The 26794-nt window shown below is 48.0% G+C and overlaps 2 protein-coding genes across 3 annotated transcripts in view; one reads left to right on the top strand and one right to left on the bottom strand.

The window, feature by feature from the left end:
• The window catches only part of LOC122903422 (BRCA1 associated protein), a 154668-nt gene that overhangs the window by 65817 nt on the left and 62057 nt on the right, over positions 1-26794 (top strand). The gene's annotated exons all lie outside the window — the stretch shown is intronic.
• ACAD10 (acyl-CoA dehydrogenase family member 10) overlaps positions 22478-26794 on the bottom strand; it is a 32698-nt gene continuing 28381 nt past the window's right edge. Inside the window, exon 12 of the mRNA XM_044244256.1 lies at positions 22478-23071. Coding sequence (XP_044100191.1) covers positions 22941-23071 — 131 coding nt within the window. The 3' untranslated portion in view covers positions 22478-22940. The remainder of the gene's footprint in view (positions 23072-26794) is intronic.

The following is a 26794-nucleotide window of genomic DNA, read 5'->3' on the forward strand; positions in this document are numbered from 1 at the left end:
TATATATTTTTTTTTTTAAGATTTTATTTATTTATTTGACAGACAGAGATCACAAGTAGGCAGAAAGAGAGGAGGAAGCAGGCTCCCTGCTGAGGAGAGAGCCCTATTCAGTGCTCTATTCCAGGACCCTGAGATCATGACCTGAGCCTAAGGCAGAGGCCTTAAGCCATAGAGCCACCCATGCGCCCCAACTGCTTTATATTTTTTAAAAGTTTTATTATTTATTTGAGAGGGAGAGCGAGAGAGCACAAGCTGGCAGAGGGGCAGAGGGAGAGGGAGAAGCAGGCTCTTTGCTGAGCAGGGAGCCTGAGGTGGGGCTAGATGCCAGGACCCTGGGATTATGACCTGGGCCGAAGGCAGACGTCCTAACCAACTGAGCCACCCAGGTGCACCTCAGATTATTTTTTAAATGTCTCCTGGGGTTCCTGGGTGGCTCAGTCATTAAGCATCTGCCTTCGGCTCAAGTCATGATCCAAGAATCCTGGGATCGAGCCCCACATCAATCCCCACTTGGGCTTCCTGCTCTGCGGAAAGTGTGCTGCTCCCTCTTACACTCTCCCTGCTTGTGTTCCTTCTCTCACTGTCTCTCTCTGTCAAATAAACAAAATCTTTAAAAATAAATAAATAAATAAATGTCTCCTCTATTTTTTCTGTTCTTTTTCAACTTTATGGAGATGGAATTGATATATAACACTATGTAAAGTTCACAGTTGGCTCCCCTTACGTATTGCAAAATGATGGCCGCCATTGCATTATCTGATTCCTCCACCATGTTACATAATCACCATTTCTCGTTGTGTGTGGTAAGAACATTTCAGATGTACTCTCTTAGCAACTTTCAGGTATATAAATATAAAATGTAGTACTGGTCCTTGTCACCACCATGCTGGACCAGTTCCCCAGAATGTACTCATTTTACAAGTAGAAGGTTGTACGCTTTGACAAACATTTCGCCTTTCCCTTCAACACCTAGCCCCAGGTAACATCTTTCTGTGAGTCTGGCTTTTTTAGATTCCAAATATAATAGAGACCATACAGCCTTTATCTTTCTATCTGACTTACTTCACTTAGCATAACACCCTCAAGCTTCATCCACATTGCTGGAAATGGCAGAGTTTCTTTCCTTCTCACAGCCGAATCGTATTCCATTCTATGTATATGCATTTTCTTTATCCATTCAATGGTTGCTGGACGCTTGGGTTGTTTCTGTATCTCAGCGATTGAGAATAATGCTACACTGAATATGGAAGTATAGCAATCTCTTCAAAATCCTCTTTTCATTTCCTTTGGATATATATTCAGAAGTAGGATTCCTGGACCATATGGTAGTTCTTTCAAGAACTAGCTTACTTTCTTCCTTCCTTCCTCTTCCTTTCTTTCTCTCTTTCTTTTCTTTTCTTTTTCTTCCTTCCTTCCTTCCTTCCTTTCTTTCTTTTGATTTATTTATATATTTTAGAGAGAGAGGACCCTGGGATCATGACCTAAGCCAAAGGCAGATGCTTAACCGACTGAGCCACCCAGGCATCCCTGTAATATCATTTTTATCATTTCTCTTAACCAAGATATTTAAGCCTTGAAGTGACAAGTTTGCATGTGTGCTTTGAAGGATCCTCTGGAGACGACATAAAAAATTGGTTGTAGAGAGGAGACAAGCCAGTGGCAGAGAGCTGACACGAGAGATGACAAGGGCCTCGTTAAAAGCAATGGGGATGGCTGCAGGAGGGAACAGGTAGAGGTAGAATTAATGGGTTGCTCTGTGAGAGAGCAAGTGTGAGAGAGGTGAAAGATGGTGCTGACGTTTCCACCCTGTGCTGTTCACCAAGAAGGGGAAGCCGTAGATTTGGTTACAGGGAAAGAGAGAAATTCGTTAGCTTACAGACATTCATATATGTTGAGAAAGTGGGAAGCGACATGCTTGGGTCCCTGCCGGTGTGCATGGTTCTGGGTCTCGCTATAGCATATACATTGGTTCACAGATTTATTTAGTTTAGTTTGTTCATCTGTGCTGCTCACCAGCTCCCATCAGCAGCTTTCCTGCCCCTGGTCTCATGTGCATCCTACCGTCTCTGCCTAAAGAAATCTTACCTATCAAGATTCTGGCCAGGGGCGCCTGGGTGGCTCAGTGGGTTAAAGCCTCTGCCTTCGGCTCAGGTCATGATCCCAGGGTCCTGGGATCGAGCCCTGCATCGGGCTCTCTGCTCAGCAGGGAGCCTGTTTCCCCCTCTCTACCTGCCTCTCTGCCTACTTGTGATGTAATAAATAAATAAATAAATAAAATCTTTAAAAAAAAAAATTCTGGCCAAATGCTATCCTCTGGGGAAGTCTTCCATAACCACAGCAGCCTTCATCAGCTTCCTTCACACAATCTTCAATTCCAAGTCATCCAACCACTGCAGACCAGTCGACTGAAACCCTAATATACTTGCTGCTCCATGCGGCTCAGTGTGACCAGAACATTAACTAGAATGTCACTCTCCCCCTAGATTTCTCCCTGACAGCGTGTGTTGGTCTTTTCTTTCTTTCTTTCAATTCAGTTTCTTGCTCTTAAGTCTTTGTTCTGATTTTAAAAAAAAATTTTTTTTTCTCATTTTCTCTGGATCCATCTTTCTCTCTTGCTCTCCATTCCCCTTTGTCTGTGAACTCATTACCAGGAACTGAGCTGACAAAAGCAAAGAATCTTTAAAGGGCAGAAGAGTGAAGCAAGGAGAGGAAGGAAGGAAGCACAGTGACATTTCTTTTTAGCATGATGCGGCAGGGAAAGATGTGGGCACTTGGACCTGAATTAGTGTTGTCCTCCCACTGAGCTGAGATCGCTAGGAGAAGCAGCAGGTTGAGTAAAGCTCCCTTCACTTGCTCTGAGAAGATAGACACCCTCTGAACTTTGCAACACTCTGAAGCATTTCCTGGTTAGAGCCCAATTGTATGTTTTCACGTTGAAAATAATCTAGTTCCTGGGGTGCCTGGGTGGCTCAGTGGGTTGAAGCCTCTGCCTTCGGCTCAGGTCATGATTCCAGGGTCCTGGGATCGAGCCCCACATCGGGCTCTCTGCTCCTTGGAGAGCCTGCTTCCTCCTCTGCCTGCTTCTCTGCCTACTTGTGATCTCTGTCTGTCAAATAAATAAATAAAATATTTAAAAAGAAAAAAAAAGAAAGAAAGAAAATAATCTAGTTCCATCCATTCTGTAAAACAGGTGGTAACTAAAGTGTCCTTTGGAGTCACTGGAGGGTGAGATTTTAGATATTTGGTTAGGGAGTGTCCATCCATTCTGGGACATTGACTCTAAGGGAAGGTCCCCCCGCACCCGCCGAATAATAGATTTGAGGTGGGCATTCAAAGCAACATTTATTTATTTATTTTTAAGATTTTTATTTATTTATTTAAAGATTTTATTTATTTATTTGACAGAGAAAGATCACAAGTAGGCAGAGAGGCAGGCAGAGAGAGAGGTAGAGGGAAGCAGTCTCCCTGCTGAGCAGAGAGCCCAATGAAGGACTTGATCCCAGGACCCTGAGATCATGACCCGAGCCGAAGGCAGCGGCTTAACCCACTGAGCCACCCAGGCACCCCAGATTTTTATTTATTTATTTAGAGACAGAGCAGGGGAGAAGGGGGAGAGGCAGAGGGAGAGAAAGAATCCCAAGCACACTCCCTGTTGAACGCGGAGCCCAACATGGGGCTTGATCCTACGACCCTGAGATTGTAACCTGGGCCACAATCAAGAGTCAGATGTTCATCCGACTGAGCCACTCAGGCGCCCCCAAAGCAACATTTAAACAGAAAGATATTCTGCCTCAAAAGCAGGAGGAAATGTTGTACAGCCCTGGGCCCCGGCTGCTATCCTTATCTGCATATACACAGAAACCTGAGACACATGTGGTTTTTTTTTTTTTTTTTTTAAGATTTTATATATTTATTTGACAGACAGAGATCACAAGTAGGCAGAGAGGCAGGCAGAGAGAGAGAGAGGGGGGGAAGCAGGCTCCCTGCTGAGCAGAGAGCCCGATGCAGGGCTCGATCCCAGGACCCTGGCATCATGACCTGAGCTGAAGGCAGAGGCTTTAACCTACTGAGCCCCCCAGGCACCCCCTGTGACATGTTTCATGCTAGCTTACTACCCCACACATGCAGCCAGGTGCACAGAGCAGACCCCATCCGCTCCATGCCCGCTGTCCTTGAAAGGTGGTGAGGAGGCAGTCCCAAGATTACCAGCTTTGACAGTAGAATCAATGGGAAAAATTCATATACTTTCTTTATGGCAGGACATGCTACCCTTGACTCAATGGGGCTTCCTTTACTTCTTCCTCCTTTTCCAGGTGAGGCAGCCAGCACCTCTCAGGAAGCCCCACAGAGACCATAAAAATCCATGCCTCAGAGTGGAAAGAACTCTGCAGTCCCTGAATCTAGGTTCAAATTCATTGACCTTATACAAGTCTCTTTGAACCTCAGTCTCCTCACCTCCAAAATGGGCAGAGAAAAAGTAGTGACCAATTATTGTAAGGGTTCAAATAATATATAGATGGTTCTCGCACCTAGTGTACACTAAATACCCAGTAACTGTTATTCTAGCCATGTGGGGCAGCCTCACTCCCAGGGTGGGGGTAGACCCCGGAGCCCCCGCAAGCCTAAATCTCAGCTGAAGCACAGCCTGCTCTTTAACCCCCTGGGGAGCCCCCTCGGGACTCCGGCCACATACCAGCACGCACGCGCACTGCGTGCACTGCGGGCTTCTTACAAGCCATGCCTCATCTCATCTAATCCCCAAATAGTCCTAGAGGGAAAGTGCTGTTCTCCCCATTTCTCAGATGAGGAAACCAACTCTACCAGATGAAAAATGGCTTTCCAACATTGCCCTGCTAGTCTGTCATGGAGGCAGGTTCAAACCCAGGGCCGTTTGAATCCAGATCCCTAGCTGACAAAGATCCTCTCGGTAACCAAACTCCGCTCTTTCCTCTAGGCTTTCTTCTTGAGTAGCCCTCAAACTAGGCCTGTTAAAAACTGCGGACTCTCAGCACAAAAGATTTATGAATCTAGCCTCCACCCCCACATTACCACATCAAAAGATTTGAACAAATAGCAACAAAGTTTCTCACAACTCAAAGCTGCCTCTCTACAGTGACCTCAGCCCCCAGGAAAGTGCTGCCTAAGACAATTCAAGACTGCCCAAAAGAAGGTATTCTGTTCCAGCCAACACTCCAAGGAAGGGACTTGTCTCCCAGTCTCGGGTAGGCTCTGAGCCTAGCTTCAATAAGTGAGTGCCAGTCAGCAAACCCAGGTGGGTTTCACATGGACCAGCCCCCTACTTCCCGCTTTCTGTAGATCAGCAGGAAATTCCCTGTACAACCCCCTTCCCCCATCCTTCCCTTGAAAATGCTCATTCTAAAAAATGGAGGTTGGGAGTGCCTGGGTGGCTCAGTGGGTTAAACCGCTGCCTTCGGCTTAGGTCATGATCTCAGGGTACTGGGATTGAGCCCTGCATCTGGCTCTCTGCTCAGCAGGGAGCCTGCTTCCTCCTGTCTCTCTGCCTGCCTCTCTGCCTACTTGTGATCTCTTTCTCTCTCTCTCTCTCTGTGTCAAATAAATAAATAAAATCCTTTAAAAAAATTAAAACTTAAAAAAATGGAGGTTGAGGGCAGTTTTTATGCTGCACCCGCTTCCCTATTGCAATAATACATTATTGATTAATGTCTCTCCTTCCCACTGTAATTAGCATCTGCCTTTCTTTTTGACAGCCCTTTGCCCTGTGTTACCTATTTAGTGCTGATATGATAACAGAATTCCCAGAAGCTGTTCCTCTACTCTTGGTTAGAACAAACAGCTCCGGCAGTCCTTGTCCAACAGATTGCCGATTTGGACCCCTGGTTGCTGGAGGGAGTCTGAGACGCCTCCATCCGTGTGCTCTGATGCTCACACACATTAGCGAGGTTGATGGAGGGTACAAGTCTGTAGCCGTGTTCCAACACGGAGGACAGTATAAATACCAACTCTTTCTTATGTCTCAGAGATGTTCAAGCACTGTTTCAAACCTGGGCTGGCACAGGGTTTCACAATGACCCAGAGGGGCAAGCTGCAACACAGCCTGGCCCGCCCACGTTATCCCTGGGGAGCTCTGCAGCCCTGGCTGCTGACAGGCAATGCGCATCTCCAGGTGGCCAGTGGAGACTTGGCGGGGGTGGGGGGCTTGTGGTGGAGCATACAGAGCCTATGCTCTGAGATCATTTCCAGCTGCTGTCTTGAGGGGGCCCCAGCCAGGCGAGGTGTCTGGGATTCAGTCTTTCTTCCAGCCTCTATAGGGTTATTATGGAATTGTCTGATAGTATCTGAAATCAGGGCTTGGGGAGCATGGGCGGCTTGTGGATGTCATGCCCACAATTTGCTGCAGGGAGAATGAGAAGCTGAGAAAACAGGTGGGGCTGAACGCCCCCCACCCCCACCCCAGAGTCCTTAGTCCTGATGGAACCCTGTGAATGTTTGACTGTCACAGGATCACTGGGGAGGGTTCAGCCCTACAGAAATCCAGCCCCTAATGCTGGTCAGGAGAGGACTGGAGGAATGTGCGTTCAGTGACTTTGGGATAGAATATTGCTGTGACAAGGGAAAAATCTTTAGCGTGTTGTGATCACATGCTCTTCCCTTTCCCACGGCTAAGAAGAGGACAAGTCTAGCCACGTAAAGATGGTAGCAAGATGATTATTGTTTCACAAATAAAACTGGTCAGGCACAATCATTACCACACCAAGTTTGCTCACTTCCAAGTGGGCACCTGCAGCCACAACACACTTGCCTTCTAGAGAAGCACAATGCTGACATCATCATCCCACTTTTACCACGTTTGGCTTATCAGAAACGGTAACTGTTGGAGGTGGAAAAGACACCAGGTTAGGACCAGGTTAGATTTCCTATGTCCTCTGGATCCTTTGCTCTGTATCTTCTTAAGGCCCTGCCCCCACTCCCCCCCCCCACCTCTCTCTCTTTTTTTTTTTTTTAACTTTCGCAGGTGATTCTTTTAGAGCCCTGTGCAGTGTTAGGGACCTTTAAGCCAGCTGTAATCCTCCTTTATTCTAACTTCTTCATTCAGTGAAGTTTGGAGAACAGAAAGATCTTGTCAAAACTCAAGTCATATCACACCACTTTCGAAATTCACCACTTTGTTATGCTTATTATTTTCTTAAGGTTTTACTTATTTATTTGACAGAGAGAGAGTGCACGTGCACACAAGCAGGGGGAGCAGCAGAGGGAGAGGGAAAAACAGGTTTCCCATGGAGCAGGGAACCCAACGTGGGCTCGATCCTGGGACCCTGGGATCATGACCTGAGCTGAAGGCAGATGCTTAACCGATGACGCCACCCAGGTGCCCCTGTTACTTTTAGAATCAGCACCAACTCCTGACCAAGGCTGCTGAGGCCCAGCGTGACCTGACATCTCTAGTCTCTGCTTCTCTCCCCAGACCTACTGAGTTGCTCACCAGGGCACCCTTGCCTGTTCTTGTCATGCACCAATGGCTCAAGGGCGTCTTCTGGAAAGTCCCCTAAGCTCCCAAGCGCCCAACCCTCCACCTGCCCAGCAGTGCCTACCACATCCCCCACCATTGTCTGGGGATACTCTCCACCATCCTCTGGTGAGATGTGAGTTCCTGTTTTGTTTACCTGAACGTTCTCCAGTGCCTAGACCCTGTCAGATCCACTTGACATTGAGAAGTAGGATTTTTAACAGAACTGGAATCGTTGAGCCAGGGGCTGCTGGAAGTTGCATCCCAGAGACTTCTGTGACTTATCGTTCTTGGCACAGCATTCGAGGCCCCAGAGCTTTTGCAGCCAAGGATCTGAGGGAGCGGTGAGGCCGTCCCCCAGCACAGTTTCTATTTTTATCCCTGCAGCTACCATACTTAACAAGCAAGGTTAGCCCCAGAGGCCATGAGAGCTGAAAGCCCGCCTCCTCCTCCCTCCAGAGTTTGCAAAAGACTTTGCCAGGGTGGCTGGTGTTGAAATAGACATTCATTTGGGGGTCTGAATCGAACTTGATCTTTCCAGAGCAGCCAGCAGTATAGCTGGGGAGGGCTTGCGTCCCCACACTGCCGGGGTGCGAATTCTTGTGAGCCCTTTCCCAAGGCACCCAAGCCTCTCCTGTTCGCTGATGGCACAGCCCTGGCTGTGGCTGATGGCCATTCTCCTGGGTAAAGCTCTGCCCTTGAGGAGGGCGAGTCTGCAACACAGCAGATTTGGGCAGTCCCTGCCCATCTGGGCCAAGCCGGGAAGGGCAGCTAGCTTTTGGCCACATCCTCACAAATTATGAGATCAGCAGACTGGGTCCCGATAGCCAGTGGCTTCTCTTTGGTGCCACCCGGGCCCATGGGTCACCTATTTCTCAAAGAACTCAGACCTCAAGCAGTGAGCATTTCTGCCTTCCACAGAGAGGGGAATATTGCTCTCTGAATTGTGATGCTGTATGGTCTACCATGTCTTCTCCCCAAAAATATGACTATGAAGGAGATAGAAGGGTGTGGAAGTCGTAGGGGCCCTCACACACAGCGAGCATGGTCCTATGGTAACACGTAAGTGTTAGTGAGGCGCTGATTCAGGATGTACCAGGGCTCACAGCACCCGCACCCCCCACACGTATAGGCCAGTGCACTTTGTAAGATCCTCTGTAAACCGAAGGATAGGGAAGGAGCAGAGGCACTGAGACTGAGGGGCTCTAGTGCGAACCTTTATTCTCAGTTCCTTTTGAGAACGTTCACTAAGTCTCTCTGGTGTGTTTTCTTACTCCTTTGTGTCCCCAAATGCCATTTCCAAAATAATATCTTAATTAGCATTCTGGGCTATGGACCTTCAAATGAAGAACATCAGAAACCAGTGGCTTCACGATTTGGGCTCATTTCATTTTCCCAGGAGCGCTCTGGCCCTGGGTCCTTAGGCTGTGGCCAGTCGTGGCTGTCCCTCTGCTGGCTGGGGAGGGCCCGAAGGAATAGGAAGTCTGCGGGTTTGGGAGTAAGCACAGGGCTCCTAAAATGGGGCCGCACTGCCACAGCCTTTACAGCCCACAGCCAGGAAGGAAGGGGGCACAGCTTTGGAGATTGGAGACCAGCTTTCCAGGCTCTGTACACAACCCATTCAGCTCTCGGCGCACCCCCTTCCTCCTTGCCTGAAACAGCAAACTCACAGAAATGCCTTCTGTGGGGACATGAGAAGGTTGAGTTGGCAATGACCATCCCAGGATAGAGATGCCCGGCAGGGTGCAAGAATGACACATCCCACCCCGGGCAGAGCACATCACTTACCACTTGGGGCACTGCAGGCCCGGTGCGGACATTCCAGCTGCCGCCATCCTCCAGCTCTGTCTTGGCCACTGCTGCCCGGCGCACCTGGTCAAGGCTGTTGGCAAAATGCAGGCAGGGGCCCAGGCAAAGAACAGAGCCGAGAGGTAGTTGCTGCTCAGCCCTGTTGCTCTAAAGGCCTGGAAGACACAAGGTGGGAAGGAAGGAAGCCCTGGGTGAGCCCCGAGCCCCGAGGGCCCCAGGAACTCTGCCTGACTCAGAGTGGCTCAAAACAGCTCTCTTCCTGGGGATGTTCCCTGACAGCTGTGTGATAACGAAGGTTCTGGAAGACGAGACCATACCTGCTGTCCACTCTGCTAAGTGAGTTCTGCCACCAGGGGATCTCTAGGTTAAGTTTTGGGAAGGAGGCATGACTGAATGATTAAGAGGCCATGTGCTGGTGTATTAAGGACCTAGAAATCCTAAAACTCCAAGATCAGATAGGCTGAGTGACCTTAAACAAGTCACTTCACTTTTCTGGGCCCCTGTTTCCTCATACTTAAAATGGGGTAGGATTGGGGACCCCTTATAGGGTTGATTCGAGGAGGAAACAGAAAATCACATCGTGGTAATCGGGCAACAACAGGCAGCTGCTGGAGTTTACAGGAGGTCGGGCAGCTGAAGGCAAAGGACATTCAAACAAGCCAGCAATCCACAGTCTGTGCTCACCAGATTAACACCATTGGTCGCCTGGGAGGCCATGGACGGGGCCACCGTTTTCATCATGTCAATATCTAAAGCTGCAGCCTGCAAGGACGAGGAGGAGACCTGGGTAGAAGGGCACACCTGAGAGCAGACTACTTGGAAGAATCATCAGTTTCACAAGGAGGAGTGGAAACAGCAGCTCAGAACAGAGACCCGATGTCCAGCTGGACCACAAGCTCCATAAGCAGCCTCTGTCTGGTGCGTGGGCTGTGCCCGGGCTGTGCCCAGCAGCTAGTGAGACGGTGTGGAGGACTTGGTGGTGACTACAAGGGTGACCCAGGACGTTGTGTGAGCAAGTACCTGGCTAAGGACAGACTCAGGAATGTGGGAACAGGGACATCTTCTCAGATGGCGGGGAACATCACCAGCACACAGCACAGAACGGGGAGTGGCTTGTACTCCACTCAGGGTCACAGCCAGTCCTGTCTCCAACGTAACAAGGAACCAAGGCCAGCCAGGACTCTGGGGAATCAAGCTGCGAGGATCTGCCCTGGGTCAGGCATTTGAGGGGGGGCCCCTGCGAGCCTCCCCTGTATCTGGCATTCGAGTGCCCATGAACCGGGACGTTGAGATTCTCAGCTGAGAGGTGGTGGCTACCCTGTGAAGAGTTGGAGAAGAGGGTCACTGTAGGCATCGTGCCTGCCCACGAGGGATACTCAGACAGAGCCGCTTAAGGAATCATGTCACACTTGAAAAATCAATCTCTTTTGTTTAGTTCTTTTTCTTCCTCAGTTTGCCTGATACCCGCATCCCACTGGGCAGAGCTAAGGCCTGGCAACTGTGTGGCCCCCTGGCCCCGCTGCCTTAGAGACAGAAGTTCCCCAGGCCAACAGACAGAACGTTCAGGACGCTTTTATCATCCCTTTTTCATTTTGAAAATCTGTCCAAATACATCCACGCAGAAGTAAAGCAAAGTTATTAATGTCGAGGAGCCAAGCTCTTTCTCCACGATTAGCTGCATGGGGAAGGAAGTGTCAGTGTGTGTAGATGCCCAGGTTGGATTCCCTCGCTTCGACCTCACAACCTGTCATCCTTGGGGGCCCTTCGGCCTTCCATCTCGTGTCCTGCCACGTCCACCCAGTGGGTAGCTTTCTGCACCAGCAGCCGGGACTGATCCATCTCCACGGCCACTGGGTGATGAATGTCTGCCAGGAGCTTCCCGAAGGCCCCACGGGACCTCACCTCTGGACACAGGAGACACAGCCAGAGGGGCGACGCTGGTGCTCTGCAGAGGAGGGGGCGGTGGGAGCACACATGGGAGGAGACAGGACAGGGAAGGGAGAAAAGCAGGAGCCTGTCAGCCCTGTAGCCACAGGCAATTTCCAGGGAGAAGAGCCAGACACAGAAGGCAGTAACGTGCTCTGCAGGAGCTAATCACCATGGTGACTGCACAGATTACTTCCAGGAATCCCTTTCCTCCCACAGTTCAGCCCCCTCTGGGCAGGGCTGGCTGCCCGACAGAGAGCTGAGCTGGCCACTGGCCCAGAGCTTCTGGAAATGAGGCAGTGACTGTGGGGTCCTCCCAGGCTGGCCCAGCTTTGCATCCTCTGGGCGCCAGGGAGCCAGGTTGGAGAAAGGTGCCAGAGCCCCCTTGTGGGCAATGGTTATTACAGTGGAGATTCTAAGTCTTTGAAACTCACAAGCGATTAGAAAAGGTTATAAGGGATTCTTTTATTTTTATCATTTTTTAAAAACTAAAATATCCAAAGAATGTATCTCCTGGCAGAAAAGGTACACATTTTCACATTTAAAAAAGGGAGAACTTAGGGGTGCCTGGCTGGTTCATTTGGAAGAGCCTGTGACTCTTGATCTTGGGGAGGTGAGTTTGAGCCCCACAGTTGGATAAAGATCACTTAAATGAATAAATAAATAAAAACTTTTTTTTTTGTTGTTTTTAAGGAAGATAGGGACTCCTGGGTGTCTCCATATGTTGAGTGTCTGACTCTTGGTTTCAGCTCAGGTCATGATCTCAGGGTTGCGATTTGGGAGTCAGCTAGAGATTCTCTCTTCTTCTGCCTCTGCTCCTACTCCCCCTCCCAAATAAATAAATAAATCTAAAAAAAGAAAGAGTATATGGTGAACATCTATGTTAAGGAATAGATTTCTCAGGGCGCCTAGGTGGTTCAGTTATTAGGTGTCTGCCTTTGGCTCAGATCGAGCCCTGCATCGGGCTCCCTGCTGGGTGGGAAGCATACTTCTCCCTCTCCCACTCCCTGTGTCTATATTTCTGCTCTTGCTCTGTCTCGCTCTGCCAAATAAATAAAATCTTAAAAAAAAAAAAAGTAACTTAAAAAAAATAGATTTCTCCAGCATCATTTTGGAATTTCACTGTAGATCACACCTTGATTTATCTGACCAGCCTCCTTATAGGTTATCCTCACAAGTTGTTCCAGCATTTTGGTGTTACAATCAGGGTTGCAGTGAACCCCTAGGATCAAACCTTTTGTCAGCTCCTATTTACTCCCGTCCTACCAACTCCCACGAGTGGAACTGCCACTTCGATGCTGTGTACCTTCTGAAGACTTTTTTTTTTTTTTTAAAGATTTTATTTATTTATTTGACAGAGATCACAAGCAGGCAGAGAGGCAGGCAGAGAGAGAGGAGGAAGCAGGCTCCCTGCTGAGCAGAGAGCCCGATGCGGGCCTCGATCCCAGGACCCTGAGATCATGACCTGAGCCGAAGGCAGCGGCTTAACCCACTGAGCCACCCAGGCGCCCCCCTTCTGAAGACTTTTAAGCGTAATGGTCAAACAGCTCCCCAGGAGGGCTGGTCTGAGCTTCAGCACAGGATGGGGCTAACCTACCATATCTGAACCGTTAAACAGGAGCACTTTCTTTTTGTTTTTTAATTTTATTAAGTTTTTAATTTTACTTACAGTGTAGTTAGCATACAGTGTTATGTTAGGTTCAGGTGTACTATATAGTGATTCAACACTTCCGTACTTTACTCAGTGCTCATCATGATGTGTGTACTTTTTTTTAAGTGGGCTCCATGTTTATTTATTTATTTATTTATTTTTAAGATTTTATTTATTTATTTGACAGAGAGAGATCACAAGTAGGCAGAGAGGCAGGCAGAGAGAGAGAGAAAGGAAAAAGCAGGCTCCCTGCCGAGCAGAGAGCCCGATGCGGGACTGGATCCCAGGACCCTGAGATCATGACCTGAGCTGAAGGCAGCGGCTTAACCCACTGAGCCACCCAGGTGCCCTATTTATTTATTTTTTTAAAATATTTTTTTAATTTATTTGACAGAGAGAGAGATCATAAGTAGGCAGAGAGGCAGGCAGAGGCAGAGGGGGAAGCAGGCTCTCCGATGAGCAGAGAGCCCGATGCAGAGCTCGATCCCAGGACCCTGAGACCACGACCCAAGCTGAAGGCAGAGTCCCAACCCACTGAGCCACCCAGGTGCCCCTGGGCTCCATGTTTTATGTGGCACTTGAACTCACGACCTCGAGATTGAGAGTCTCATGCTCTACTGGCTGAGCCAACCAGATACCCCTTGAAAGTGTACTCTTTTTTTTTTTTTTTTAAGATTTTATTTTTTGGGGGTGCCTCTGTGGCTCATTCACTGGGTGTCTGCCTTTGGCTCAGGTCATGATCCCAGCATCCTGGTATTGAGCCCCACATCAGGCTCCCTGCTTGGTGGGAAGCCTGCTTCTCCCTCTCCTGCTTCTCCCGCATGTATTCGCTCTCTCACTGTCTTTCTCTCTGTCAAATAAATAAATAAAATATTAAAAAAGAAAAAAAATTTTTTTTATTTATTTGACAGAGAGAGGGAGATCACAAGTAGGCAGAGAGGCAGGCGGAGAGGGGGAAGCAGGCTCCCCGCTGAGCAGAGAGCCTGATGTGGGGCTCGATCCCAGGACCCTGAGATCGTGACCTGAGCTGAAGGCAGAAGATTAACCCACTGAGCCACTCAGGCACCCTGAAAGTGCATTCTTTAATCCCCATCACCTTGTTCACCCATCTGCCTAGTTACCGCTCTGGTAACCATCAGTGTGTTCTCTACGTTTTAGAGTCTGTTTCCTGGTTTGCTTCTCTTTTTTTATTTTCCTCTTTTTTCATTTGTTTTGCTTCTCAAATTCCACGTATGAGTGAAATCATATATTTGTCTTTCCCTGAATTATTTCACTCTAGCTCCATCCATGTCATTGCAAATGGCAAAATTTCATTCTTTTTTTTTTCTTTTATTTATTTTCAGCATAACAGTATTCATTATTTTTGCACCACACACAGTGCTCCATGCAATCCGTACCCTCTCTAATAATTTCATTCTTTTTTTTTTTAAAGATTTTATTTATTTATTTATTTATTTATTTTTAAAGATTTTATTTATTTATTTGACAGAGAGAAATCACAAGTAGTCGGAGAGGCAGGCAGAGAGAGAGAGAGGGAAGCAGGCTCCCTGCTGAGCAGAGAGCCCGATGCGGGACTCGATCCCAGGACCCTGAGATCATGACCTGAGCCGAAGGCAGCGGCTTAACCCACTGAGCCACCCAGGCGCCCCTAAAGATTTTATTTATTTATTTGACAGACAGAGATCACAAGTAGGCAGAGAGGCAGGCAGAGAGAGAGGAAGAAGCAGGCTCCCCGCTGAGCAGAGAGCCCAACGTGGGGCTCGATCCCAGGACTCTGGGATCATGACCTGAGCCAAAGGCAGAGGCTTAACCCACTGAGCCACCCAGGTGCCCCAATTTCATTCTTTTTTAATGGTTGGATTATATTCCATTTTATATATATATCACATCATCTTTTTCCTTTCATCTCTCGATGTATATTTGGGTTACTTCCATATCTTGGCTATTGTAAATAGTGCTGCAATAAACATAGGGGTGCGTGTGTCCTTTAGAACACTAAGTTTTTGTATTCTTTGAGTAAAGACCAGTAATGTGATTACTAGATCATAGGGTAGTTATATATATTTTTTAAGATTTTATTTATTTATTTCACAGAGATCACAAGTAGGCAGAGAGGCAGGCGGGGCGGGGGAGCAGGGTCCCTGCTGAGCAGAGAGCCCGATGTGGGGCTCGATCCCAGGACCCTGAGATCATGACCTGAGCTGATGGCAGAGGCTTTAACCCACTGAGCCACCCAGGTGCCCCTGGTAGTTCTATTTTTAATTTTTTGAAGAACCTCCTTGCTGTTTTCCAGAGTGACTGCACCAGTTTGCATTCCCACCAACAGTGTAAGGGGGTTCCCTTTTCTCTGCATCCTCACCAGCACCTGCTCTTTCTTATGTTGTTGACTTTAGCCTTTCTGACAGGTGTGAGGTTGTATCTCATTGTGCTTTTGATTTGCATTTCCCTGGTGCTGAGTGATGTTGAGCATCTTCGTGTGTCCGTTGGTCCTCTGGATGTCTTCTTTGGAGAAACATCAGTTCATGTCTTCTGCCCATTTTTAATTGGATTATTTGTGAGTTTTTTGGTGTTGAATTGTGAGAAGCACTTTCTTTTTAAAGGAATAAGAACTAGTCAGTCTCAGCTCAAATGGGTGTGAATCGTAGAAGCTTTTCTCAGTAATCTAAACACACAGGACCACCTTTGTTCTATCTGTAGAGAGGTACATATGAGACATTGTTTGGTCTCAAGGGTTGGCTTCATTTTTGTGAAATCGACACCACTGATTTGAATTACCGTTCCCAGGGATAACTCTCTTTTGCACGGGCTTCCAACGTTTGAGGGGATCAAGGAATAAAGTTTTCTGAGGACATGTTGGGATACTGGGGTAGGATAGGGATAGACACAAGAACCCCAGGGACAAAAGCCACCAATGTGGGCTCTCTCTGGTATCTGATGTTTAAAAATGAGCTAGTAGCAGAAGTGTCATCAGCAGCCCCATGACCTTTTGGACCTTGGAACTTTGCCCCCTCCTGCCATAGAGGCTGCCCTTTTCCTTCTGATCACCTTGACAGAGGGAGACTCATTCTGTTCTGAATTTCACCAAAGTAACAGATGCAAAGCAAAGACAGGGACACAGCTTCTTGGCAAGAACATCATCTTGCTTCACCTGCTAAGTGCTCTCAGAAAACGATTAGGATTTGAGGTCCAAAAGCAAAACAGACGGGTGGCTCCGGGTCAGATCTGGCATAAGGAGAAGCACTCAGTGGGCATTCCCGAGCACTGGGACCCTCTGTGACGACCCAGTCTGCTGTATGCCTTGGTGGATCCTGCTGGGCTCCAGTCTGCCCTGGGTGATCTCGAAGCCTTGGTCAGGGGCTCAGAACATGTTCTCCTTGAGCATGCCCACCTGTTCAAACAGGACTTCACCAGGGCCCCTGAAACACCCAGAAGATTTCCATTGAGCAGTCTGTCTACCTGTTTCCCTTGGATGTGTTTATCCCTTGCAACAGTTCAGGTCACTGGCTGGCAATATTCCTGCCCTTTCCTCAGCCTTCTAACTGGGACATGGTTGATGGAGAAGGGAGGGCTGGAGGGAGCCTATTGAAAACGGAAAATAAATCACTGATTTGCAGTGTTAAATGAATGACTCTACCTTGAACTGAAACTCCTTGGTGGGATGCGACTCGAACAGTATAGTGATCCTTTGGAAACACTGAAACTAAAAATGCAAATGCTGTCAGTGGAGAGAAAGAGCCCCTGTGGGAGGGGCTCCAAGCCTGGAGGTCGGCTGAGTACTGCGATCCAGAAGAGAAAGTTTACAGTGCATGTCCCACCTACTGCTTCTGTCTTGTGTGCCCGCCTCATCTCACAGATTCTTGTCTTATCTTCCATGTTCAAAAGAGAAAAAAAAAAAGTATAAAAATACCTGTCTGAAATTTGCCTTGGGGTCTACCAAATGTCATCCTATTCTTGGAGGTTTTGTGTCCTGAGCTTGAGCAAGGGCTGCCCAGAGCCACACACAGAAGTGAGCTGCTCCTGGGATCCTAACCTGGACCTTCCTCCAGCCCACACGCTCTCACAGTCTGGATGGTTTCCGTCCCCGAGGATCCATGGGAATGTGACCGCTGCCAGGGCTCGGGGCCTGTGGGTCTGTTTTTCCCCTAAACACACCAAAGTGGCAGCGAGGATCCGGGATGGAGAGGAAAGGAGAGAGCCAGACCCTCTCATCTGCCGCCGGAGCCACCAGCCCTCTTCTCGGATGCAGTCTGGCCCAGGAAAGCCGCAGCCAGCAAGCAGAGCGAGCTCAGGGAGACCTCACATCATCAGACTAGAAATGAGAGCTATTGGTTTTTGTCCCAGTGAGGAATGAATCCAACATCATAAGAGCAATTAAAAAAAAAATCAGCACATAGAGTTGAAAATATAATTTAGAGACAAGAGGCTGGCAACTGCTACGTTATCACTAGCAGCAGGTTCTGTTGTTCCCACAGGTGCTGTCAACGTCATGGGCACAGGCTTCAGAATCAGGCCAACCCTGCACTCTCTGTTCCCTACATGTGGGGCAGGGGGCTAGTACAATAGGCAAGTGACTCAAGGCACTTCTCGGTCCTCGTTTCCTCCTCTGTCCAATGGGGGTGATAATTCGTACCTTCTGCGGAGGTGAGGTCCACACAGCCCTTAGAGTGAAAGCAGGATGAAGGGTGGGATGATCACGGGCCCCTGTGATGTTGCACACCTTGATCTATCAGGAGGGAGAAGCCACTGACATCTCTGCCTTTCCAGTGGAGATGCCCCGGGGGCACACCGAAGACAGTGGGGGAATGATGGGGGATATTTCCGGCGCCTCACATGTGTGATGCCTTTGTTGACCCATGTGATCTGGTGACCATGTCAGCAAATAGCTGGCCAGGGCCCCTCACTCCAAGCTCCCTGCCCAGCAGAGCTCAGAGGGGCCCCGCATGGGTCTGGCCTGATGAGGAGGAGCCCCGGTGGGTGGTGTCCCAAGTGAGGTGCCTGCGGCTGGGTCCTAGCAAAAGGGGAGCCAGCCTTTCCCTCTGGGAACAGAATCAGCCAGTGGACCTTTTGCTCCATATTCCCTGAATCTGGAACGGAGCAATTAAAGAACTAAAAAGGGGAGAAGGCATTACAGTGACTCCCATGTCCATATTCAAAATTTCAAATCCCCTGGAAGTGTGAGCCAGCGCTCCTTCCTAGTCATATTCTCCTCTGGCACCTTCATGAAGGTTCTTCCAGAAGCTCAGCCATAAACCTCCTTTGATGAAAGAAAACTGACTGGAACTGGGGAGCCGAAGACTCTAGAAGCAAGCCAGGCCCAAGCCTTGGATGGCTCCCATCTTTTCTGGAAGACTCCCATCCTGAGTGGCTTTCTTGCTTTGCCTCCAACCAGCTGCTGGAAGCCATCCTCCCTTATGAGAAGTTTGAGTTCGGATCAGTGTTCCTGCACCCCATGAAGCCAGAGGGAAGCCTGCGACGCCAGAGGGGGACTGGCATTCTTGTGGAAGACTAGAATATCCTTGCACGCTCAGGAAAATTGTAAAGGAGGAAACTCGGGAGCACACAGAATGCCCAGGAGTTCACACAAATGTGCGCACTCAACATTGGTCAGTCCTGCTCCATGTTGTTTTCTCAGGATCCGTCTCCAAGGGTAGGAAAAGCTTCCAAAGTCTTTCAGCCTTGGCTTTCTCCTAGCCCAGGAAAATAAGTCCGGGAACTACAGTGGATTTTGGCCTATGGAAAATCGTGAAAGGGATTGGAAGGAGGAAAGTAGACAGCCAGAAATGAAGTGTGTGCCAAAAATAATGATGTGAGTCAGCATCATTGGGCTGGAGAGAAAGCCTGCAGATTTTTGGGTGGGGTGACCACCCCAGGAGGCCTGGGGTGCGGGGTCCTAGCTGCGATGGTGGCTGTCCGTTCACTCCGGGCAGGCTCCATATCCCAGACACCGCACATACCCACCCCTCCACTGTTGTTAGCCTTCCTAGGGTTATAATGAATCTTCCAGAACATGCTCTGAGAACACAGGACACTGAAGGATCTATTAGTGTGCCTGGTAGGAAGCAGGCCCAGTACCTGTGCCTGCGGCCTCAGCGGCTCTTATATGGTGCATAAGCAGACCCCTGAACCAGCTTCCTTGATGAGGGGAAGCTATGTTCCTTGGACAAGGAACCCCAGATTTCTAAACAGAGCTCCCGACTAGGTAACTAGGAAGTCTAGCGTGAGGGGCAGGAGCTCCGGCTTCAGTCAGATTACCTACTTTAGCACCACTCCTGCAGGGCGAGGTATTTGATCATTTTTTTCATCTGTGCAACAGGACATGGCAACCCGCCAATCAGTCAGGAATCAGTCAGGACTACCGAGTTGTAGCAGTAGACACCAAATGTCACTAACTAAAGGGAAAAAAGGAACTGAATGGAAAGGTTCTCAGGAGCTCAGTTTAGAGAAGGAGGCTCCGAAACAGACATCCTAGAGGATCACAGGGGACAGGGCGCTCAGCAGTCCTGCTGGGGAATGAGTGAGTATGCCAGCGTTTCTTCTCAAAAATACTGTTCAGTCTCCCAAATCCAGAGAGTCTGGCTGGCCTCACATGGCTCATGTGCCCATTTCTTGGCCAGGGAGGGCTGGGCTGTCACCCTGAGAATGTGGCCACTGTGTCCAAAGGGGGAAAGGAGTGCCCCCAGATGAAACTACGTGCTGCCATTGAGAAAGGGAACTGACCTCTAGGCAGCCGAAACCCAAGCAGGGTCTAGAATGCTCACCGGACTGGGCTGCTGCAAGGGTAGATGAGATGACACAGGGAATATAAAGTGTCCGGCCTAGAAGCCAACAGGCTGCACTAAATGTTAGCGAAATATAATCACCATCACTTCTTCTCATGGGGAGGGGACCAGCTGGCCTGACTTTTACATTGATACTGGACCTGTTCTGATGATGTACTTCCAAAATCAGTACATGCACTGGTCTCACTGTTGGTATTGAACTCATTAGCTCAGAGTGCAAGGAGCAAAAGGGAAGATTAACTGGAACAAATAAAGGAGGCTGGAGGCATATAGTAAGAAGCAAGGGAGTTCTAAATAGGCAGAATAAGGAAATAGATCTAATCATGTCCTTGTTATGTCTGGGGGACCCACAGAATTTGAACCTAGGAGCTCTGGACAGGAATCCAGACGCTAGTATTCCTAGCTGCGTCCCTGGACTAATCTGTTTCCTACCTTTAAATCAAGGTTAACAATGTGTACCTCACAGAATTTGTGAAATGCACAAAGGGTCAAATGCATCCTCCTATTCTGGGGAATAAAGACACTTGGGAGGAACGCCATGAGCTACACTTTCACCTCTTTACCCACAAATCTTACCATCATGTTCCCATGCAGGTATAACTGGAAGTGGAATGATCCCTAATCTAGGTTTTGCCTCTGCATTCCTTTTAAGAGTCTGGATGTGTTTGATGAATGTTTTCTTTCCAGTATTTCCATGCCCTTGACGGGCTTACATCACATGCACGAGGATGAAGTGTGTTGGTGGGAAGCAGTGGAGGGAAGGGCAGTTCATGCATTAATGATGGGGGCATAAGTTAGTGAGCAGCTTCTTGATCAAAACTTCGTAATATTTGAGTGCCTGGCTGGCTCAGTGCGTGGAGCATGTGACCCTTGATCTCGGGGTTGTGAGTTCGAGCCCCATGTTGAATTTAGGGATTACTTAAAATTTTTAAAATCTTTAAAACAACTTGGCAGTATTTCTTAAAACACTAAATGGTCTCATTCTTGGACCAGTGTTTTTTTTTTAAGATTTTATTTATTTATTTGACAGAGATCACAAGTAGGCAGAGAGGCAGGCAGAGAGAGAGGGGGAAGCAGGCTCCCTGCTGAGCAGAGAGCCCGACGAGGGGCTCGATCCCAGAACCCTGGGATCATGACCGGAGCCGAAGGCAGAGACTTTAGCCCACTGAGCCACCCAGGTGCCCCTGGACCAGTATTTTCTTTTTCTTTTTTTTTTTTAAAGATTTTATTTATTTATTTGACAGAGAGAGATCACAAGTAGGCAGAGAGGCAGGCAGAGAGAGAGAGAGGAGGAAGCAGGCTCCCTGCTGAGCAGAGAGCCCGATGCGGGACTCAATCCCGGGACCCTGAGATCATGACCTGAGCCGAAGGCAGCGGCTTAACCCACTGAGCCACCCAGGTGCCCCTGGACCAGAATTTTCACTTCAAAGAATTTATCCTGTTGAAGAAACAGTAAATATACATAGAAGTGTGTAAGAACATTCCATGCACCTTGCTTGCAAAAGAGCCAAACCACCTTCTTCTTCTTCTTCTCCTCCTTTTTTTTTTTTTTAAGTAGGCTCCATACCCAGCATGGTGCCCAACTCAGGCCTTGAACTCATGACCCTAGGATCAAGACCTGGGCTGAGATCATGGGTGAGACACTTAACCGAAGGAGCCACTCAGCCACCCCAAATCACCTTCTTATTCTGGAGGACTCCCTCACTATATAAATTTTAATGGGATCAAGACAGAGTCTCCCACTGCAGAAGGTGAAGGGGGCCAGACATGCTTTCCTTCTCCCTGCTTCAGGGCAATGAAGGCGTGGCCTTGGGACCTACTCCCCGGATTCCCTGCCCTCTGAAAATCCCCATCTCAAACTCCAGAGTCCTGAGGAAGCTTAACGAAGAGACCTCCCCCCCCCCGGCAGCTCTTGTGACAACCTTGGCACGCTCTGTGGCCTGCCTTCCCTTGACTTCTGAAGCTGGGTCTTCAGCTTCCCTGTCCATGTCAGCAGTTAGCTAGTGTCCTTTGCTGCTTAAGTGATCCAGAAATGACCCAGCCTGCCAAATGAGACCCTCACCGCGTCCCTCAGCCAAGGGGAGGGTAGACAAATTACGTACACCCGGACTGCGAACACCTTGGACGGTCCACCTCCAGGCGCTGATGTGTCATTAAATTAAATGAGCAAATGGGAGATTTGAGTGTATACAACAATCCCATACAACAAAGGAATATGTTAGTTTGTGATAGAGAAAAGCAGCTGGGAGCCTCATACGCCAAACTTGACAGTGATTATCTCAGACAGCAGAGAATTTTAGAGAAGTATTTCTTTGTCATGAACTGTTTTTTACTCTTCATATTTGAGCTTTGGTTATTTTGCAGTCGGTTTGTAACCAGAAAAAAAAGTGATAATGCCATTTTCTTAAAAACTAGATGATGGTTGAAGCACCTGGGTGGCTCAGTGGGTTAAAGCCTCTGCCTTAGGCTCAGGTCATGATCTCAGGGTCCTGGGATCAAGCCCCGCATCAGGCTCTCTGCTCAGCAGGGAGCCTGTTCCTCCCCTTCCCCCGCCTGCCTTTCTGCCTACTTGTTATCTGTCTGTCAAATAAATAAATAAAATCTTAAAAAAAAAGTAGATGATGGCTGCATCAAGGGCAAAATGTGTGTTCCTGAAGACTTCAAATAACTTAAAAACAAGCACAAGCTAAGACTCCTCCCGACAGAGAACAGCAGGAAATTTTCATCATCAGCTAAAGGGGTGTCCTTGTCTGTCAACAGTTTGCAGCAGACTCCAGCGCTCTGGCTTTGATGTTATGGGTTCTTCAAAGAGAGACTTAATGAACTCTTAATGAACGCATTTTATTTCACACGGCTTCACATTTATATCATACAAATATGCATAAAATAATGAGCCCAGGAAGTGAGAGCTGAGTCATCTTGAGCTGGCTCTCCCCGATGACAATGCAAAGCCAAGATGAATTCACCTCGGCCCTCCTGTCTCTTCCCTGCTTCCAAGGGGAACAGACGTGTCCGGTCAGTGAGCTGAGGTCCTGCCCTGTTGACATCTTACCGGCTAATAACACGCTGCTCTCCGTCCAGCAGTGCCGGTGGTGGGGAGGCCGTGGCTCTGACTCTGCGGGGTGCTGCGGTCACTGAGACAGGTCCCTGAGAGGTGTGCAGAAAGACCCTCTGGACAGAGAACCAGAGCGCCCTTTGAGGCCTGAGCTGGGGAGGAGTCTGCGAGCTGCTCTAGCGGGTGGGGGAGTTGCTCAGCAGGGGCCATGACCGGCCTGAGTGCGGCAGGACCTCAGTAGTGGTTTTGTGGTGGCATCTCTTTGAAAACCCGGAACCCTTCCTTGACTGCAAAATCCCAGGCCAGGTTAGACACATACTCAGTCAGCTTTTCATTTTGTTCGGTGGCTGCCAAGCCTGCTTGCCCTAAGCAGAAGCAAAGACAAACAGTGATTACTCCCAAATGACCCTCCATAATAATGCTGTTAGCATCTCCTAGCATTTGCTGAGCACCTGCCACGTTCCAGACACGGTGCTAAGTGCTCTGCGTGTATGATTATAGCTCACTGAATTCCCGAAGCAACTGGTGATTTTATTTCCCACTTTATGGACAAGGATCTGGGTCTCAGAGAGAAGGCGTGCCCACGCTTACGTCAGTGGGTGGGAGCCAGGAGTCAGGCTCGGCGGGACTGCTCCCTGCTCCTCTGGTCTAAAGAAAATAAATGAAATCAGGAAGATCCCCAATATTTCTGCTGTTGCCGCTGAGCTTAGATTTTCTGTCATCCCCACCCTCACTGCCCTGGGTTTTCCTGAAGTAAATCTATGAATACTTCATTGATGTCTAATAACAAAGACTTAAAAACACAGAATACCATCATCACGCTTAAAAAAGTTAGCTGTGCCTCCTTGATGTCATCAACTGTCCAGATGGTCCAGTGAGAATTTAAATTTCACTGACTATCCCGTTAATTTTTTATAGAGATCTAAAGATTCAAATGTTATAATGGCTGAGTGTCTTTTAAATCCCCCCCCCTTAAGAGATTTTATTTATTTATTTTACATAGAGAGAGAGCGTGAGGGAGTGCCAGAAAGGAGGGAAGGAGGAGCAGAGGGGCAGGGACAGGGAGCGAGAGAATCTGAGGCAGATGCCTCACTGAGCGTGGAGCCCTGTGTGGTACTTGGTACTCGATCTTATGACCCTGAGATCAACCTGAGCTGAAACCAAGAGTCGGTTTGCTCAACCGACTGAGCCAACCAGGTGCCCCTTAAGTCCCTTGTGATCTTCAGGTTCCATTTTCATCCTTTCTCTTTCCCCCTGACATTCATTTGTTGAGGAATTTGTGGAGTGTCCAGAATCTGGAGTTGGTGAACGGCTGTGCCCGGGGGGTTCTGTTTAACTTGCTCCTCTGAACCCTCTGTTTCCTGTAAGTTGGCAATTAGCCAACTATTAGTCGGATCCAGGTCTGACTTTCTGGGAGAAGCACCAGCCAGTACACAATGTCTGGCCGTCTCTCTCTTCCTGATGTTAGCCCCATTGATGCTTATTTTCCAGATCCATGAATGTATTAGGGGTAGAAAATTGGTGATCTGTTAATTCTGTCATTCTGTCTGGGATGCTTTCCTAGAGAGAAACTTCCCCTCCTCAGTTACTTGGTTAGCCTGACCTAGAACTTGTACACGACAGGCAGGATAAATCCTTGATTTTCCCCCCTTTCTTTATCCATTTTTAGAATCACGGATCGCTTCCCTGGTGTCCTCCAAAGCCATCAATGAAATTTTGACTCTGTTTTAGCGTTGCTCTTTACTCTTGGATGGAAATACACTTGATGAGTTCCCATCCATTTCAGCTTTGTCCTTGCTGGTGCTCAATGTCATTAGCCAGTGGGTGCCTATTCAGGCTGGCTCCTGAGTGCTGTAGAGATGACCCCAGTTGTCCTCAATAGCTACCTAGCTTATTGGTACAACAGGTGCTCCAGGCTCACTTGTAGACATCCTGCCCTCAACCTGAACACAACCACTTTTCTAAGAAGTCCCAGTTCTTTCTGGTGGGAATGGAATTTAGAGATTATGACATAGGGAAAACTGGGAGTACATAGTGCTACTGGGACTTTTCTAGAACTTTCTGGGACTTTCTAGGACTTTATGGCAGGGTCTATGTGCTTTCTTTCTGCTGTTCTTCTGTTCCACAGAGGAAGCAAACTATAATCTGCCTAGAATTCTAGCTTCTTTTTTTTTTTTTTTTTTAAGGATTTTATTTATTTACTTGTCAGAGAGAGAGAGAGAGACAGCACGAGCGAGCACAGGCAGACAGAGCGGCAGGCAGAGGCAGAGGGAGAAGCAGGCTTCCTGCCAAGCTAGGAGCCCGATGTGGGACTCGATCCCAGGACACCGGGATCATGACCTGAGCCGAAGGCAGCTGCTTAACCAACTGAGCCACCCAGGTGTCCCTAGAATTCTAGCTTCTTAACTAGTTTAGGAGAGAGATGATTTCATTTGCTATCCTATGAGATTTAGAATTAAAACAAATAAGATTGTGCTACATACTCTCATATATATGTGAACATTCTATAGGTGATATGTTCATGTATATATACATATCCAATTCAACGGTCAACACTTAACTTTTCTTCCCAGGAGCTCAGATGCACAAGATATAATGCATAACTAACTCCCAGCTAGTTCAATAAAGCATTTCCCCATGTATGTAGACGCACCATGTAAGAAAACACAATCTTTTTTTCTCCTTCAGAAGTCATCTTACTGGACAATTTGGCAACATCTACAAAATTTTTTTTTTTTAAGATTTTATTTATTTATTTATTTGACAGAGAGAGATTACAAGTAGGCAGAGAGGCAGGCAGAGAGAGAGAGAGGAGAAAGCAGGCTCCCTGCTGAGCAGAGAGCCCGATGCGGGACTCGATCCCAGGACCCTGAGATCATGACCTGAGCCGAAGGCAGCGGCTTAACCCACTGAGCCACCCAGGCGCCCAACATCTACAAAATTTTTAAATGCACATACTTTTAGGAATTCCAATTCTGGGGATTTATCCTTTAGGTATATTCACAAATGTCTGAAAAAGGATGTTCACCATCCATCATTTGTGATTGCAAAAATGTGCAAACCATCCAAGAATACCTCAATAGGAGAATGGGTTAAATGAATCACAGTACATCCATACAATGGAATGTTCTAGAGAAACCAGAAAGAATGATGTATATCTGAACATACTCATGTGGAAAGGTCCCTCTCAATATTGTTGTTTTTTTTTTTAAGATTTTATTTATTCATTTGAAACAGACAGAGATCACAAGTAGGCAGAGAGGCAGGCAGAGAGACAGAGAGAGGAGGAAGCAGGCTCCCTGCCAAGCAGAGAGCCCCCGCAGGGCTCGATCCCAGGATCCTGGGATCATGACCTGAGCTGAAGGCAGAGGCTTTAACCCACTGAGCCACCCAGGCGCCCCCCTCTCAATATTGCTAAGTGCAAAAAACAAGCAGGGAATATATCTTACATTGTTGTGAAGTATATCTATGATAATCATATATATCCTATACATATACACATCATATCTTATATATGTACATACATAAATATTTCATAGGAACTGTTAAGCATAAAAATTTTTTTAAAATCAAGGTACTAAAAATGCATGTAGGCTAGTAACATTTTTGTAAAACTTAGAGGAGGGGAGCCTGGGTGGCTCAGTTGGTTAACCATTAGTCTTCGGCTCAGGTCATGATCCCAGGATCCTGAGATTGAGCCCCACATCAGGTTCCTTACTCTGTGGGGAGTCTGCTTCTCCCTCTCCCTCTGCCACTCCCCCTGCTTGTGCACTCACTCTTTGTGTCAAATAAATAAATAAAATCTTTTAAAAACTTAGAAGACAGAGACACACAAAAAAATTGGGGGGGGGGTGGCGTGCGTCTGGGTGGCTCAGATGGTTGGGCATCTGCCTTCAGGTGGGTCCTGATTTCCAGGTCCTGGGATTGAGCCCCACCTTGGGCTCTGGGCTCAGCAGGGAGTCTGCTTCTTCCTCTCCCCCTGCTGCTGCTTGCTCACTCTCTCTCAAGTAAATAAATAAAATCTTTAAAAAAAATTGGGGGGCCTATTTATCTTTGAGAAATGATACTGAGAAGAAAGGAAATAATTT

Source organism: Neovison vison, chromosome 3 (assembly GCF_020171115.1).
Source record: "Neovison vison isolate M4711 chromosome 3, ASM_NN_V1, whole genome shotgun sequence".
NCBI classification, from domain to species: domain Eukaryota; kingdom Metazoa; phylum Chordata; class Mammalia; order Carnivora; family Mustelidae; genus Neogale; species Neogale vison.